The following is an 18,486-nucleotide window of genomic DNA, read 5'->3' as shown; positions in this document are numbered from 1 at the left end:
TGCAAGGAATGTGGTATGTGTTTTTATTCAGGGGGAGAAAAACAGAGCAACTTTATCCTAAATTAAAATGAACAAGTTGATTTCAGTTATACAAAGTAAAACATTACTTTCTTCATATCCAAGTTTTATCATAAATAAACCCATAATATGAGCAATGAAGAGCCCATGGAGGATTCAAGTAGGGCAGCAAGATAAGATTTGTGTTTTACAAATATCATTCTTGAAATACCTGTATTTAAAAGAGAATGGAAAAATTATACTGCAAGTCAAAAAGAAGGCACATCACATTAATGTATGAAAAGACTGTATTATAACGATGTTACTTTTCCAAAATTTATGTGACTCCAGTCAAAATTCCAGTAAGGTTATTTATTGGTGGACTAGACACAATGTTTCTAAAATACATCTGGGAAGACATACTTTCAAGAATATCCTAGAACATGATAAATAAACAAAAAAAATAGTGATGAATGGATTCTTTTCTTTCTTCTTTCTGTACATATTTACTGAATACCTATCATGTGGCAAAAAAAAAAATACTCTTCACTGTGGCTACAAGGTCAAAATTAGGTACGGGCAGGGTCTTCTCCTTCACAGAGCATAGAGTCAAATTACTCAGAACACAGTATTTTGAAGAGATCTTGGGATTTGGGGGAGGAAAAGTGAGATGTGATGAAGAGGAAATAAAAAATGCTGGCCCACAAAGGCAAAATGTATCACACAAGACAGTTATGGTAGGGTTCTAAGAAGGCTGTTGGGGAATACATTTAAGGGAACATTCATTTTCGAAGCTAAGAGATAATGTAAAGATAGCAAGTGAACATGGGCTTTGGTATTAATCCTATCTCTGCCCATTGTAGCATTGCTAGTAACTAGTTAGTAGCTTCAGCAAATGAATTATTATCTCTTCGAATTGTCCCTACCCCAGTTTCTTTTTCTCTTATACAAGATTCAGAGAATTATATACCCCACAGGATTACTGTGGGGAATATATGGAATGAGGAATGTCAACTACATAGCCAGGTACTGACAGAAAGAAAAGAAGGAATGCATGTGTAGACCCCTAGGTAAATGGAGCGGAGGATAAAAATAGGGGAAAAAAGGGTAGATGATAAAGTTTCTGGAATTTTAAAATAAAGAGGAAAAATGTGAGGCTAGTTCATCCCGAAGCTTGTTTACTCAGTAGAAAAGAAGTGTTTTCCGATCAAAGCAGTGCAGTGACTTGGAATCAGGTAGAAGAAAAGAGCTGGATAAAAGAAAGGAAACGGTATGAGGCAGGTGGCATGAGGAGCAACATGACATTACTTAGGAGGCTTCCCTAGGAGTCTAATGGGCTTGGGTAAGTAGCAAAGACAGCAGTTTCGTAGAGTCCATTGCATGGAATTTTTTCTATCATACACCATCAAGGACTGAAGCAGGAAAATGAGAAGCTGAATTTATTCCAACTTGGAAGAAGGTGGGAAGACTGGAGAGCAGGACATCAAGAGAGGATGGACATGTCAAAGAGCTAAATATAAGTGAGACTATGGGATTCGGGCTGGCACAGGAATGCAAAGCAACAAAAGGAGTACTAACTACTCTAGGAGAGCTTAATGTCTGCTTTGCGATAGAATTTTTCCAGATAATGGCCAATTTTTAGGCTAAGGTATATGTATCCGAGGGCAACAAGTAGAGAAATTGGGAGGCTTGGGTATTGCAAAGATTATTGTTTGGGAGTTTCCCGGGCTAATAGAAAAGAAAAAAATCATATCCTAGAAAGATAGAACAGGTACAACTTGTGAGAATTAGAAGTGGAGGATTCTGGGAAGAACTGGAACCAGTCTTGAATTTAGAGAAAATTCACCAAATGGTCTGGAATGTGGTAGGTTATTAATCTGGTTTGCTAATATCAGATGTTCTGGCTGCTGTTACTTCTTGTCCTCATGATCCATAACCAGAACACAAAAGTACAGAACCTCCAGGTTTGTCCCTGTCTGCTGGAGCACGGCCCATCAAAGGGGGTGGTTCAGAAGAGGGATCAAACTCAGAAATGCCGTTAGAGCAAACTCATGCCAATCACTCAGCCATGCAAGCAGCTTGCTCCACTGCAGCTCATGCCCCTGGCCATGTACTCACGGAACAGCAGCTCTTCTCAAGGCTGGCTGTGACCTCAAAGTGGCTACAGCAGGCTGACGTTCAGTCCCTGCATCCAGGTAACTTCTTTTTGCCTCCTCTATCCTTAGTCCAAGTCAATGGTGGGATCTCTTCAGCTTTCCTCTTTGTCAGTGGGTTTCCCCCTTTTGGGTGGTTTGTTTTCCTGCAACACCCCCCTTTTGTTTTCTTTGCACATGAAAGCAGAAAAAAACCTCACTCTTAATACGGTTCTCCCTTATTTCTCTACATGCCCCCGCTACAATTTTGAAAAGAACTAGAATGCATAGAATTGGGCATGAGAAAGGTAGAGAAAGGGAATTGGAAAATATCATTTCTTTGTGCCTAAATATTTTCTTTCCCTACAAAGAAAAGTTTGGCTGAAAAAGTTGCCAATTTAATATATTTAAGCTCTTTACTCGTATTAATATCAGTAGATTCTCTCAATATCCTATGAAGTTCATACCTTTTCTGAGGCTCATACTTTTAAGAGATGTTGAGTTTAGAATTTCAACTCCTGTATCTCTGACTCCAAAGTCTATGATTTCTAGCATCTCACTCATTGGAATAAATCAATTCAATGTGATAGACATAGATATTGATGGAGATATATATCTTTTTTTCTGATTCTTGCATCAGAGAAGGGACACATAATTTTTATTACCCAGGACAAACACTTCCATTTTTAATCAATTTTTTGTGTTTGAGCCCAAGTGACTGGCCTGTCAAAGAGAAATTTAACTAGGAATCGAAGGGCTTCAGTGTGGAAGAAATGGGTCCATCCTAGGGAATCAAATGACTTGTGTTTTAGGGTGACACGTCCCAGGTGGTAAAGGACAGCCCTCAGTTTACACTAGTTATCTCAGAATTCTTTGAATGTCCATATTCACTAACAAGAATGTCCTAATTTAGATAACAAATTCTAGGGTGAACCCATGTATATGAAACATGCCTTGGGTCAACCCTGATGAGTCTTGAGCCTAATTTCTTTTCTAGTCCAGGACTAAGGTTGTAAGCTGGTTGCTGGGAGAAAAAAAAATATTTTCATGGTTTTTCTCTTCTTTTTTAGAGCAGGGGGGCTCTCTCAGGCCTGAATTCCTAGAGACTAGGCAGTGTGAGACCACCACAGCCAAGTGTATGGGAATGACACCCCCTTAGGATACTGGGTTCTCTGGTGTGGAAAGCCAGCTATGTAAGAGGTTGGGAACAAACTGTCTTGGGTACATCCACAGGCCTCCCCAAAGGACATTCTATGAGATCCAATGGCCGCCTTTCCCCGGAAAACCGTATTGTTCCTGGTATACTCTACTTTGGCACATCTTGTTTTCTCAGGTGAGCAACCTTAGAGGTTTTGGGAGATAAATATCTGATTTTCTTAAAGTTGTAGGAAAGAAAAAAAGTCATTTGTGGCTTTGTATGGGTAATGTTTTGCTGAAAAATAGGCCTTTGGGCTTGGTAATCCAAGTTGGGTATTATTAAGATATATTTTCCTACATAGAAAAATCAGACTTGTTTTCTACATCGTGGAGTCTTATCCTCATTTCTATTTTGTTGATTAAAAAAAAAAAAATCCCCTAGAGAAAAGAAAATTGTAATGTCTCCATGGTAAACAATACATTATGTGGATATGATTTTTTTCTCCTAAAAAAAAAGATACATTTTTCATCTGGGTCTTAAAAGGTTCTCTAAATATGATAATAAATTCAATGAAGAATAAAAAGTGTCTTTGTGAATGACGTTGCGCTGATATGTGTGCCTTCATAGCTGAGTAATAAAAACCCAAAAACATAAAGGTAAAATCCACGCTACCTGCTATCATAGATAGAATAATGGCCTCCCCAAATATCCAAGTCCTTATCAGCAGAATTTATGACTATGTTACCCTATGACTATGTTACCTTCCATGGCAAAAGGGACTTTGCAGATGTGATTTAGTTAAGGATCTTGTGATGGAAACATCCTGGATTTCAGGTGGGACCAATATAATCACAGGGATCCCTAGAAGAGAGAGGCAGGGGGGCTCAAGTCAGAGAAGGAGATGTGACAATGGAAGCAGAGGTTAGTATGACACAGGGAGAAGGCCATGGGCCAAGGCATTCAGGCAGCCCATAGAAGCTGGGAAAGGTAAGGAAATGGATTTTTCCTTGGAAACTTCAGAAGGAATGCAGCCCTGTTGAAATCTTGATTTTAGGACTTCTCACCTCCAGAATTGTAAGATAATATATCTGTATCATTTTAAGTCACTAAATTTGTGACAATTTCTTACAGAAGCAATAGGAAACTAGTACACACCTGCAAACCAGTGCACCTGATATTGTCTAACTTTAAAAAATTTTTTTTTATATTCTCTGATTATAATGGCATTTATTAATAATTAGATATCAACAATATAAAAATATCTGAAAAATCCCCAAATATTTGGAAACAACACAATTCTAAATAATTCATGGATGAAAAAAGAAATCAAAGGGAAAATTAAAAAATATTTTGAACCGAATGAAAATAAAACACAATGTAATAAAATTTGTGGAATGTAAGAAGGCCATGGCCCTGCCAATACCTTGCTATCAGATTTCTAGCCTTCACAACTGTGAGAAAATAAATGTATGCTGTCTCAAGCCATTCCAGTTTGTGGCATTTTGTTATGGCACCCCTAGGAAACTAGTACAGCCAGTATACGGAAATGTAATTGATTTTTGCATATTGATCTCGCTTCATAAAATGAGTTGGGAAGTATTTCCTCTACTTCAATTTTCTGGAGGAGTTTATGTAGAATTGGTATTACTTCTTTCTTAAATATTTGGTGAAATTCACTATTAAAGCCATTTAAACCTGGTGTTTTCTTTGGAGGAAGGTTTTTAACTATAACTCAGTTTCTTTACTAGCCATAGGATGATTCCGATTATCTACTTTTTCTTGAGTGAGTTTGATATTTTGTTACTTTTAACCTTAAAAACTTTAGCCAATCTAATCTCACTTTCATATTGATTTGCATTTCCCTGATCACTAAAAAAGCTGAGAATCTTTATATGGTTTATGGGCAATATGTGTTTCTTCTTTTATGTTATTCCTATTCATGCCTTTTGCCTTTTTTTTCTACTGGATTGCATTAACTCATCTTACAAATATATAGGAGATTATCTATCTTCTTGTCTATCTATATAATGATATAAATCCTTTGTGGGATTTTTTTGGTAGAAATATCTTTTCTCAGATTTTAAAGTGTTTTTTCACTTTCTTAAATGAATCTTTTTGGTGACTAGAAATTTCTAATATTGAAGGAGTCACCTTTCTCAAACTTTTCATTTACAACAAGTCTTTTTTCGTATTTTGTTAAAGAAATTCTTCTTCTCCCTCTAAAATCTAAATATATCTATCTATATCCTCAACTCAGAGATTTTTATAAACTGATAAATTAAGGTATATTTGACAAATAATAAACTTTGTCAATATAATTTTAATATACTTAAAGTGTGCTATATAAATTTTGACATATTTATACACTTGAGAAACCATCACTATAATCAAGATAATGAATATATCCCTCATCCACAAAAAGTTTTCTTGATTCCTTTTGCTGTTCCTTCTTCCCACCCACCCCACCTCAACCTACCCCATATTCAAACAATTATATGCTTTTTGTCATTATAAAGTAGCTTGCATTTTCTATAAATTTATATAAATGGAATCATGCAATATATATTATTTTTAAATCTAGTTTCTTAAACTTAGTCTTACCGATTTGAGAATCATCAGTAGTTATATGAATCAATAGTTCATCGCTTTTTATATCTAAGAGATATTCCAGTGTATGAACATACCACATTTTGTTCATTCATTCACCTATTGATATCTGGGTTACTCCAAATTTTGGACTACTGCAAATAAAGACATTATGGATTAATAATATGGATATATTATTAAATGTATAGTTATGCTTTTATTTCTATTGGATAAATAACCTAGAAGTGGAATGGATAAATCATATGGTAAGTGTGTATTTAAATTTTTACGGAACTGCCGAACTATTTTCCAAAGTGGTTTTACCATACCATTTTACATACCCACTAGCAATGTATGAGAGTTCCAGTATCTCAACATCCTCAATAGCACTTGGTCTGGTCAGTCTTTTAAATTCTAGTTATTCTAATATACATGTAGTGGAATTCCACTCCAGTTTCAGTTTGTATTTCACAAATGACTACTGATGTGGAGCATTTTCATGTGCTTATTAGCCATCCCTATTTCTATCTTGGGCTCTTTGTTTTACTATTATTGAATTTTAAGAGTCTGGATAAAAGTCCTTTGTCAGATATGTGACTTGGAATTATTTTTCCATCTTTAGTTAGTCTTTTCATTTTCTTAATTGTCTTTCAAAGAACAGAAGTTTTAAAGTTTAATGAAGTCAAATTATCTTTTTTTAATGATCATGCTTTTGGTGTCATATCTAGAAAATTTTTGTAGTTTTTTATTTCAAAATATTAAAGGGATACAAATGTTTTGTTACATGGATAGCTTTTGTAATGTTTACATCAGGGCTATAAGCGTTCCCATCACCTGAATAATGTTCATTGTACCTGTTAGGTAGATTTTTAGCCCTCCCCTACTCAGTCCTCCCCTCTTCTTGATTTCTAATGACTTTTACTTCTCTCTGTGCCCATGTATGCCCATCAATTAGTTCAAAATTATTACAGAGTATATATGGTGTTTGTTTTTCCATTCCTGGGATACTTCACTTAGGATAATGGTCTCCAGCTACATCCAAATTGCAGCAAAAGACATTATTTCATTTATTTTTATGGCTTAGTAGTACTCCATGGCATATATATACCACATTATGTTAATCTACTCATGAATTGATGGGCACTTAGGTTGATTCCACATCTTTGTAATTGTGAATTGTTCTACAATATCTTTTTTATAAAATGACTTCTTTTTCTTTGGGTAGATACCTAGTAGTGGGATTGCTGGATCAAATGGAAGGTCTACTTTTAGGTCTTTGAGAAATCTTTATACTGTTTTCCATAGAGGTTGTACTAATTTGTAGTCCCACCAACAGTGTGTAAGTGCTCCTTTCTCTTTGCATCCACACCAGCATCTATAGTTTTTGGATTTTTTAAAATATTAGCCATTTTGACAGGGGTAAGGTAATATCTCATTGTGGTCTTAATTTGCATTTCCCTGATGATATGTGACATTGAACATTTGTTCATATGTTTGCTGGCCATTTGTCTATTTTCTTTTAAAAATCTCTGTTCATGTCTTTTGCCCACTTTTTAAAGGGGCTGTTTGTTTTTTTCTGGTTCTGATTTGCTGGAGTTCTTTGTAGATTCTAGATATTAGCTCTTTGTCAGATGTATTGTTTGTGAATATTTTCTCCCATTCTGTAGGTTGTCTTCTATTTGCTCTGTTGATTATTTCCTTTACTGTGCAGAAGCTTTTTGATTTAATCAGGTCCCATTTATTTATTTTTACTGTTGCTGTAATTGCCTTTGGAGTCTTAGTCATAAATTCTTTGGCTAGGCCAATATCTAGAAGAGTTTGTCACACATTGTCTTCCAGAATTTTTATGGTTTCATGCCTTACATTTTTATCCATTTTATCCATTTTGAATTAATTTTTATAAGTGGTAAAAGATAGGCATCCTGTTTCATTCTTTTGCATGTGACTATCTAATTTTCCCAGCACCATTTATTGAATAGGGCTTCTTTTTCCCCGTGTATATTATTGTCTGCTTTGTTGAAGATCAGTTGGTTGTAGGTAGATGTTTTTTTTTTGTTTTGTTTCGTTTTGAGACAGAGTCTCACTCTGTCACCTAGGCTAGAGTGCCGTGGCATCAGCCTAACTCAGAGAAACCTCAAACTCCTGGGCTCAAGCAATCCTCCTGCCTCAGCCTCCCGAGTAGCTGGGACTACAGGTATGTGCCACCATGCCCGGCTAATTATATATATATATATGTGTGTGTGTGTATATATGTATATATATATATTTTAGTTGTCCAGCTAATTTCTTTCTATTTTTTTAGTAGAGATGGGGTCTCGCTCTTACTCAGGCTGGTCTCAAACTCCTGAGCTCAAACCATCTGCCCGCCTCGGCCTCCCAGAGTGCTACAATTACAGGAGTGAGCCACTGCGCCCAGCCTGGTAGATGGTTTTATATATGGGTTCTCTGTTCTGTTCCATTGGCCTATGTCCCCATTTTTGTACCAACACCATGCTGTTTTGGTTATATGCTCTTACAGTTCAGTTTGAAGTCTGGTAATCTGATGCCTTCAGATTTGTTCTTTTGGCTTAAGATTGCTTTGGCTATTTGGGGTCTTTTTTGGTTCCAAGGTTCCAAACAAAGTGTATAATTATTTTTTCTAAATCTGTGAAATATGACATTGGTATTTTGGTGGTAATTGCATAAATCTGTAAAACACTTTGGGCAGTATGGACATTTTTTACAATGTTAATTCTACCAATCCATGAGCATGATATGTTTTTCCATTTGTTTATGTCATCTGCAATTTCTTTCATCAGGGTTTGGTAGTTCTTGTAGGGATCTTTTGCCTCCTTGGATAAGTATATTCCTAAGTATGTTATTTCCTTTGTAGCCATTGTGAATGGCATTGAGTCTTTGATTTGACTCTCAGCTTGACAGTTATTGGTATATAGAAATGCTACTGAATTGTGTTCATTGATTTTGTAACCTGAGACTTTGTTGAATTTATTTACCAATTCCATGAGACTTTTGGTAGCGTCTTTGGGATTTTCTAGATATAAGATCATATCACCAGTGAAAAAATGATAATTTGACCTCCTCGCTCTGTATTTGGATACCCTTTATTTCTTCATATTGTCTGATTGCTCTGGCTAGGACTTCCAGTACTGTGTTGAATAGAAGTGGTGACTGGGAATCCTTGTCTTGTTCCAGTTCTTAGGGGGAATGCTTTCGACTTTTCCCCATTCAGTATGATGTTGTCTGAGGGTTTGTCATATATGGCTTTTTTATAATTTTGAGATATGTTCCTTCCATGCCTAGTTTGTTGAAGGTTTTTATGAAAGAGTGATGCAGCATATATGTGTAATTTTATTTTATTTTTACTAGATCAAAGCCTTTATTTTAATTTTTTATAGCTATATCTAATTGTTTTTGTCACTAAATAGTCTGGCTTTTTAGGAGGAGATAAGAACATCTCATTCTTTTTATTCTCTGGAAGAATGCATATGTAATCAGCGTGATCTATTCCTAAAAAGGTTGGTAGACTTATTGTTTCTTTTGTGGGAAGATTTTTAAATATCATTCAGGATTTCTCTTATAACTTTTAGAAAGTCTAAATTTTGGAAAGTTAGAATATTCTATGATATTTTAAATATTATTTAACAGTGAGAAACAAGTAAGAGCAGAACTAAAATAGGTTTTTTCATATTTTATTTTCCACAGCCAGCTGGTCACCCTCTGTCCCCAGGCAACATCTGGACCCCTCACAAAACCAGTCCTCAAAACCAGTCTCCCAAAAGCCAGTGAACTCCTTCGGTTTTCTTTTTTCCTCCCCAAAGTATTATGGGGGTACAAATGTTTTTGATTACGTGAATTGCTTTTGTAATGCTTCAGTCAGGGTTAAAGTGTCCTTCAGATTTCTTGTCATCACTGTGCCCTCTTTAGTTCAATATCTTGGTAGGAACTGGCCTTATATTTTACTTCCATATGATATTTGATTTTTTAACAATCCTAAAACTGTATATAATTATCCCAACTGTAGTGAAGAGGAAACTAAAGCTGACAAAAGTCAAGTAATTTACTGAAAATAAAATGGTTCATAAATTATACATACAATCCCAGTTTTTACTCTTTTCTCAATGTTGAAGAAAACTTATAAATGAAGTCAGAACTACGAAAATGAAGGAAAAAATAAATAAATGGATAAAGTAGTTAACAAAGGAATGCTGCTTACAAATTTTGTTGCTATAAATTCTTTTGTATACTTTTGTGCAAATAAGCAATAAAATTACATTTCTTTATTCAATCAATGATTTCAGTCCATGAAATTACATCCCATGGAGAACTATTTCTTTTAACTTATTGTGTTTGTCCTTTATTTGCAGAAATTTTCAAACCTAGAAGGCCTGAGGTAAATTTAAATTTCTTAGCTCTGGATTCTCTTTCTAGTTTAATTACTTTCTTGGCATGAGAAATCTAAAACTACATGGAGTAGAACTCCATGGTATACATGTACCACATTTTATTAATCCACTCATGTATTGATGGGTACTTGGGTTGTTTCCACATCTTTGCAATAGTCAGTTGTGCTGCTATAAACATTCCAGTGCAGATGTCTTTATTATAGAATGTCTTTTGTTCCTTTGGGTGGATGCCTAGTAGGGGGATTGCTGGATCAAATGGTATTTCTGTTTTTAGTTCTTTGAGGTATCTCCAAATTACTTTCCACAGAGGTTGTACTAGTTTGCAGTCCCACCAGCAGTGTAAGAGGGTCCCTATCTGTCCACATCCATGCCAGAATTTGTTGTTTTGGGACTTTTTGATAAAGGCCATTGTCACTGGAGTTAGGTGATATCTTATTGTAGTTTTGATTTGCATTTCTTTAATGATTAGAGATGTTGAGCACTTTTTTAAAGGTTTGCTGGCCATTAGTTAATAAAATGTGGTATATGTATACCATGGAATACTACTCAACTACAAAAATAACCGTGAACTAGCAACACTTATATTATCCTGGATAGAGATTGAGCCCATCCTTCAAAGTGAGGTATCACAAGGATGGGAGAACATGCACCACATGTATTTGCCATCAAATTGGTACTAACTGATAAACATTAAGGTGTTCACATGGTAGTAATACTCACTGGGTGCCAGTCAGGTGGGGGATGTGGTCCCAGTCTCAATACAGAATTCTCACTCCTACTGACTATACTTGAGCCCCGTCCTCTAGAAGTTCACAAACACGTAAATGTCTCTACTCAATAACTTCTTAACAATGAGTTCCTGGGACTGGGACACCAAGGTTAAATGAAAACTTTGCATTTAAGCTTAAACAGGTATATTATAATGGTTATGACTTAAGAGATGATGGGAAGGGTGGGGACACTATGGTCAGAAAAAAAAAAAATACTAGCCTGATGGAAGCCAGAGCACAGAAAATCCTTAAAAAAGATCAATTGACTAGTAGGATTTGATAGTATTTCTATGTGAGGCAAAAGTGACAGGCATGGAATAGATGGGAGAGAATCTATTATCATAATAATTATTCCTATGATATTTTATGATATTTGCAGCCCCCATGTGAAATGTATATCCCACCGAGTCCTTCTTATGAAGCAAGCTGTCCTAATATAACAGCATATATTTGTGCTACAAATGGCTTCACCTACCAGAATGAGTGTTTCTATTGCCTTGATAAGTGGTAAGTTCAAATAAAATACCATTATTTTTTCTCTATACTTCTCTATAGAAATTTCAAATAATCTTAACTAAGGAATTGGTTTTTACCAATGCTTGGGACTTTTAAAAATAGCCTCCATTGTTCATGAAAGATTGAAGACAGACTACATATATAGTAAAGAGAATTTTTTAAAAAAAATTTAGTTAACATTCAAACTTGACTTATTAATAAAAGAGAGAAAGGATTACATTGTATTTTGGGAGACTTGTACAGAGATCACATTTATAGTTTGCTGATTATATTCAAGCAATGAATGGGAACCCATTTTTTCAAAAACCACTCAAATTTTCTTTCATAAGTCATATTGACAAACCTATGGATAGCACCCATTCATGTTGTTTGGTAGCTAGAAATATATATAGATTTAGATGCAGACAGAACCATAGATATAGACAAAGACATAGACATAGCTATGGGTATAAAAAAATACATGAGTAACAAAGTGATTGTATGTTTTTACATGGATAAAAGTTAACAGTCAACTCTTCGTATTTTTAGCCTTTCAAATAAATTTGGCAGGAAATTTAGATTAAAAAATTAATAATATTCTTATGGTATATTTTAGCCCCATTTTGTTTTTACAAATTAGCCCTATGTCTTGTCAGTAAGTCCTACATAGCCTGTGAGATCTTCTATGTTGGGGTCTCCAAGACTATCCTCAGGTTTGACAATCCACATTGCTAGAAGGACTCACAAAACTCAGAAAATCTGTTATAATTATGATAACTGTTAATACAATGAAAGGATACAAACTAAAATCAGCAAAGACAAAGGGTGCAAAGAGTGGCATCCAGGAGAGCTCGGGCATAAGCTTCCAGCTATCTTCTCCTAGTGGAGTCACACAGGCAATGCTTAATTCTCCTAGCTATGATGGGGGAAAACTTGTATGAAGTATTTCCATACTTACCAGGGAAGCTTACTCAAGCCTTGGTGTTCAGGCTTTTTAATGAAAGTCAGTCACATAGGCATAGAACACCTGCATGGCTTATCTTTACTTAGTCTGCAGCGTTCCTGCTCCCCATCCAGAGGTCAAACTGGTACAGAGTGTCTCAGGACCCCAGGAAAACAGGTATTCACCATAAATCACAGGCTTAGCATAAACTGCCTGGCAGGCCCAAGTCCGAGGTATGCAAGCACACTCTTATCAAGCGGGGTATTCTATGGGCTTATTGGCTACCTCCAGTAGCTGATTAAAGCACCCCAAGCCTGTTGAGCCAACTCTTTATTGCAAACCTTCTTTTGAAAAGAATCCTCCTGAGCTTCCAATGTCACATTCCCAATCATAAAAATTATTACCGAGTACTGAAAGAGGCAGGGTATAGAAGCTAGTTTAATAAAGGAAATATATGCTCATGTTGAGAGCAAGTACTATCCTCAGAGGATGCTTAAAATAGCCTTGAAAGGAAAAGAAGGGAAGCTGAAAAATGTGAATTAACCTATTCTCTACCATTGGTTTTGAAGAAAGATGAACGAAAATGCATTAATATTACCAGATTATGTAGAATAAATTACACTATCATTCCGTCTGAATGCAGTTAACTGTTGACTTCTCAAGAATGAGCTAATTAGGAAAGAGAATTGGAAATGTCTTATTTAGCGCTTCCTCATAAGATTTTTTCCCACACTCTGTGGTATTTGGACACACACTACTAAAAACAGTGGTATAAAAAAGACTCTCCCACAATGGTCTGGCCTTCTGAAAGTAACAGGTTGATGCGGAGGCACAGTGTAGGCCTTGGTCCACCGGGCTGTAACTCTGCAACGGCCCACAAAGATTATTTTAGACTCCTTTCAGCCTCATCTAGGAAACTTAAGGAAGCTGTGCTTTCACAGAACAGTCTCAGCAGCTCAAAGATCATGCCTCAGATTTCTTCTGGCAAAAATGGGGAAGAGATGAAAGAAATAATTTATTTCCTTCCTTCCTTCTTTCCATCCTTCCTTCCTCCTTCCCAACCTCCTTTCCTTCCTTCCTTCCATCCTCCCAACCTCCTTTCCTCCCTTCCTCCCTCCCTCCCTTCCTTCCTTCCTCTTTTAGGTCATCTCCCAGGTAAAAATTCCTGGCATGGTGATTTCTTCCTTACTTCCTCCCCTGCCTCTTTTCCTCTTTCCTTCCTTGCTTCCTTTCTAGCTTGCAACCCTGACAGATGTACTCTGACCACTCTACCTGTTATTTCTCAATCTAAGAACACATGAAGAACCCCTGTTGGTTAAAAGAGCAAAAAATGGTTTAGTAACATTGTAGCCAATATGAGCAAAGTTCATAGCAGACATATTTTATTCTAAAAACACAGAAAATTGATGCCAATGGCAGGAGTGGTGTCATGACCTATATGTTTGCTTTAATTCTCCATGGGACTTGCATATCTAAACTTAACCTTCATGCCATTTCTATGTCTTGGAGCAAAAAGAACAGTCCTAATGCTCTTAGTGAGGGGAGGAGAGTAATTTTTCAGTCTCTGCTCTCAGTGATATTTTGAAGAAAAGCCTGGCGAATTGAACTCCCAGCCCTGAGAGATACTCACCACTTGTGAACAATGTAAAATCTTTAAAAAATAATGAAGAGTGCAAGTGTTGGCCAGAATTGATACAGAGTCCTAGTTACCATCCTTAAAGGTATCCCTCCAGCCTACTCAGCCTAGGACTCTGATAATAAGTAGTAAGAAAATAGAGAATTGTATGAAACACACCCCAGACTCTTCAGAAGCTTGGGGTCTTATTTGTGAAGAAGGATTATGCATAGCAAAGTTGATGAAAATAGAAAGCAGCCTTGGTTTTGTTGGACCAAAAACGATATTTCAAAAGTAAGATTTTATGCCAAAATATAGATTTCAAACATAAGAGCAATACTAAGCAAGGGTTTCACACGGAATAAATAAACAGCAGCTGCCCCCCATTCAAATGGAGTTCAGGCGTTCCAGATAGCTAGAGTCCCACCACTCTCTTCTGTGGTGGAGGTAGCTCATATCGCTTACTTATATTACCTGCATGGCTCCGAGCATTTAGTTTGCAATGCCTGAAACAGATGAGCAGATCACAAATACATCTAAGATGAGCCAGATTATAGGGGTGAGAGAGGGGAATCTCTTGAAGAAAGAAAAGTTTGAAGGATTTTTAAAGAAAGAAAACACAGAAAAGAAAATTGAATGATCAAGCTACACAGTGCTGTTTGGGAAGACTTTTGGAATTGAGAAAGTGTGCAGTGTCTTTAGGGAAATTTAATATAAAGATTATGTTGAAAGGAATGTCATGTATTTAGAGAATAGTAATATGTAAGGGTAGAAAGTTAAGCAGAGGCTAGTTTTCTGTGAGATGTATTAATAAATACCAGAGTAAGAAGAATAGCCTATAGCCTATGGGCAGTGTGAACATAGCAAAAGTTTTGAGCAGAGAGTGAATTATGTGAACTACACATAACATTATTGCTCTGGTTATCTTTTACCCAACCTCTTGAGAAAAAAAATCTGTTATTGCTACGTTTAATGGAAAGGTATTGAGATGGGAATGGGTTAAGGGAAGAAAAACTCAATGTTGAAAAATTTCATAGAACACCTTTTGAATAATCAAGACATAGAGAAGGAATGTACAAATTGTGGTGGCTACAAATAGGAATGCTAAAAAAAGAAGGTTATTTAGGGAATTGTAAAAGCAGCTCCCTTTTCAGTACCTCATTTAGAAGATAAGACAAAGTACGTTCAAGAGAAATGTCCACTTTCTTTATTATTATTTTCCTAATTTATTTTTTCTCTTCTCTTTAGGGAATTTGACCTCGACATTAAAGTAAAAAAAGAAGGAAAATGTAGTTAATGGGTAACAGCGTGCCTAGACTTGCTTATTTTCTTCACTACTTAACAGCGAAAATTATTTCTTTTGGAATTTGAGAATGTAAATTAACACATCCCTATGCTGTACCCAAATTTGGAACAAAATGGGAAACAAAGGAATAAAACTAATGGAAAATGGAAAATCAAATTTTACATTTATTACCAATAAACAAAACAATAAAAGAGCTGGTAGAAATCAATCTGTGTGTACTGATTGTTTGAAGTAAGCTTTCATCTGGTGGAGCTGAGATCTATTCATCAAAAGGGGTTACTAACACTCCCCTGTATTAAACTTACAATAAATCACAGGCCTCTCTGTGGGTCATACCCTACCCCACTAATACCACTTAAAAACATGGAGCAAAAGAGAAAATATCCTCTCTGCAAACGGCAGAGACCACGGAGGGAGTCATTCAGTTATCCAAGCCTAAGCTATCTATCTGGGTGCTTTGAAAAGTTACACCTGCTGTGGTTGGAGAAGTAAAATACCAGAGGGAGATGAGGAGTGTTAGGCTAACTAATGGTTCCTACTCAAAGAAGGAAAGGACACTGGCGTGGAAATAAGGAGACCTAAATTCTGCCCTCAATTTTGCCACTTTTTAATTTTGGATCATATTCACTATCAGTGTCTCTGGCCATAGTGGCTTCAAAATGTTCTTGGTTTGGCTTACTGTATTGTTTATGCAGAAGAGTAAGGCATACACTTTAACTGGTATCTGGCCTCATATATATTGAATATCCTGATGAAAGACACTACTGCTCCTCCATTTGTTAGTAAGAAAAATTGGGGTTTTAAAATTCACTGTTGGCTTATCATCAAATAGCAGAAATACTCTGCTATCAACCAACATTGAGTGTTATTAGTAGCTGGTATGGGATATAAGGAGTAATGAAGTCAAATGGAGTTGACATCTTTTGCTGCTGTCTAGATATCCAGTCATACATACTCTAGAAACTAAAATCAATTACCTTTTGCATTGAGGGGGACTGTACCAACACTCAGCCTTATGTCTTCAGAGGTGTTGACTTCATCATGCTCAGGGGTAGAACACATAACCTGGGCCCTGTAAACCTACAAATGGAAGTCTAATGACCACAGACATTAGCGCAGGTATCACACATGACTCAAACAGGGCCATTGATACTCTGGTCCTCAGCAGGAAATGCTGAAAGATAGATCCTCATTCCGTTTTCCTGGGCATATACTTAGAACATATTTCCTTGAGCCACAGACAGCCACCTTGTAAGGACAAATGGGAGCCCCTTTTTAAGGATGAAGTCAAATAGAGAAAGTGGAGAGAGATACAGAGAAATTATATTCTGATGACATCAACTTCCTGTCTTCAGCCATGCCAAAATCAGATCTACTCTTTGATATTTTTTTTTACATGTAATAATAAACTTCTTACGCAGTTGGTATCAGGTTTTCTGTTCCCCGAGTCAAGCCAAATGACATATTAAAGAACAAAGTATCTAGAAGATAAATGAATCCCTGGATTTTTTCACTTTTGCAAAGATCCTTTGTCAAAGTCTATTTGTATTAGAAACCAGAGTCTTTCCCCCGGTTACAAAGGCAGTATGGGCATCTAAGCCCGGGCATTGTGTGTGTGTGTGTGTGTGTGTGTGTGTGTATGTGTTTATTGTGCTGTTTCTTCTCAGCCTTTCTTTCCATGGCTCCCCTCCTTCACAGATATTTTCACTGTGTTCCACTGATCCTTGTTGCATGATAAACAAGTTCACCTATGTGCTCATCCTTGTCACCAAATGCTTCTTACACTTCCTTGCCCTGGCTGCCCCTGGCGCTTCCCCCATCGACACTCCTGACTTTTCCATAGTGGAGAGTGGAACATGCCCCCTCTCCTGCAGGGATAGAGGAGGAACTGGCATCTTCTGGGTTTTTTGAGACAGCTTCCAGCCCTTGTTTCTTTGTCCTGCTGGTAAGGCAGTGTGAAGACACATGCCAGCTGGATCACTTACCACACCTCATCTCTGTTGCCTAGACACTGGACATGCCCCCCAAATAATACAGGCCTTTTGTTCTCTAAGCCTACCTTGCCAACATTCTTGTCATTGTCCAAGGGGGTTTCCTTCTTTATCTGGTTTATTCACTTGAACTTTTGGCCTCGCATTTCTTTAGCCCAGAATGAAGAACTGGGAGGCAAAAATGTCAGGTGTGATATGACTGAGTGTGTTTATATGTTTGTTGTGCACATTTGTGCCATTCCAATTTCGGATTCATTCCTGTTCTAAGAGATCATAACACAATGAGATTGTCAGGCATTCAACACCTCTAGTATCAATATTGGTGGATAAATTTTATTGCTGTAGGAAATGTTCTCCCCTAAACAAAAAATATGCCTGACCCTGAAAATGGGAAATGATGCTATCACATTGAGTGTGGACACAGGAGGTTTTCTCAGTGTCAAGTGTGGCACTGTGGTGCAGTGAGCTGAGGGATGGACATGTGGCATGGAGACCTGGGTTCACTTTCTCCTGATACTTATGTGACTTACATTCCCTGAGCATCATCTTTGCTACCTTTAATGTGGATTTTTCCACTAATGTAAGTATTGAAAGAGAAGATGTTTGGGAAAATGTCTTTTATAGAATTGAGTATGTAATTTCACTTAATACATCATATATGAACTGGTTTACTGTGCTATATATATATATATATTTTTTTTTTCACTCTAGTATTCCACTTAATTCATTTCAAAAGAATTCCAGGCTGAAGTAGAATCTACTATGTATCCAAAAAGGCCCTGCAGTTCTGTTATAGGCTTACCTGAGGTGTAGAAAGCATTCTGCTCTTCTCCCATTTATATAAACAAATGCAAATAAACACTTCAAGGCATTACCTGAAGTATTCTAAAGGATGTTCTGGTGGTAAGGCTACTTCCCCTAGGTGTGAAAAATGTCTGATCCTTTCATGTTATGAATTCACTTGAGAAACTATAGTATAGAAGATACAAGTTTAAAAATGGCATCATTTGTGTTCACCTCATTCAATGGTTGTAAAATTACATATGTCAAGCATCGTGCTGAATGTTTTACATATGTTATTTCACTCACTCCTCATAATCAAATTATACC

General features: G+C 36.6%; 1 protein-coding gene across 1 annotated transcript; it reads left to right on the top strand.

Moving 5' to 3' along the window:
* The first annotated feature begins 3,392 nt into the window (after nucleotides 1–3,392).
* On the top strand, nucleotides 3,393–15,376 carry SPINK13 (serine peptidase inhibitor Kazal type 13). The gene is made up of 4 exons (XM_069484006.1): nucleotides 3,393–3,462; nucleotides 10,218–10,243; nucleotides 11,406–11,533; nucleotides 15,328–15,376. The coding sequence occupies exons 1-4, from the start codon at nucleotides 3,393–3,395 to the stop codon at nucleotides 15,374–15,376; spliced, it is 273 nt and encodes a 90-aa protein (XP_069340107.1).
* Nucleotides 15,377–18,486: the final 3,110 nt, after the last annotated feature.

This window comes from Eulemur rufifrons, chromosome 10 (genome assembly GCF_041146395.1).
Source record: "Eulemur rufifrons isolate Redbay chromosome 10, OSU_ERuf_1, whole genome shotgun sequence".
Classification (NCBI taxonomy): Eukaryota; Metazoa; Chordata; class Mammalia; order Primates; family Lemuridae; genus Eulemur; species Eulemur rufifrons.
The sequence above is the reverse complement of the archived record's forward strand: the minus strand, read 5'-3'. Positions and strand labels throughout refer to the sequence as shown.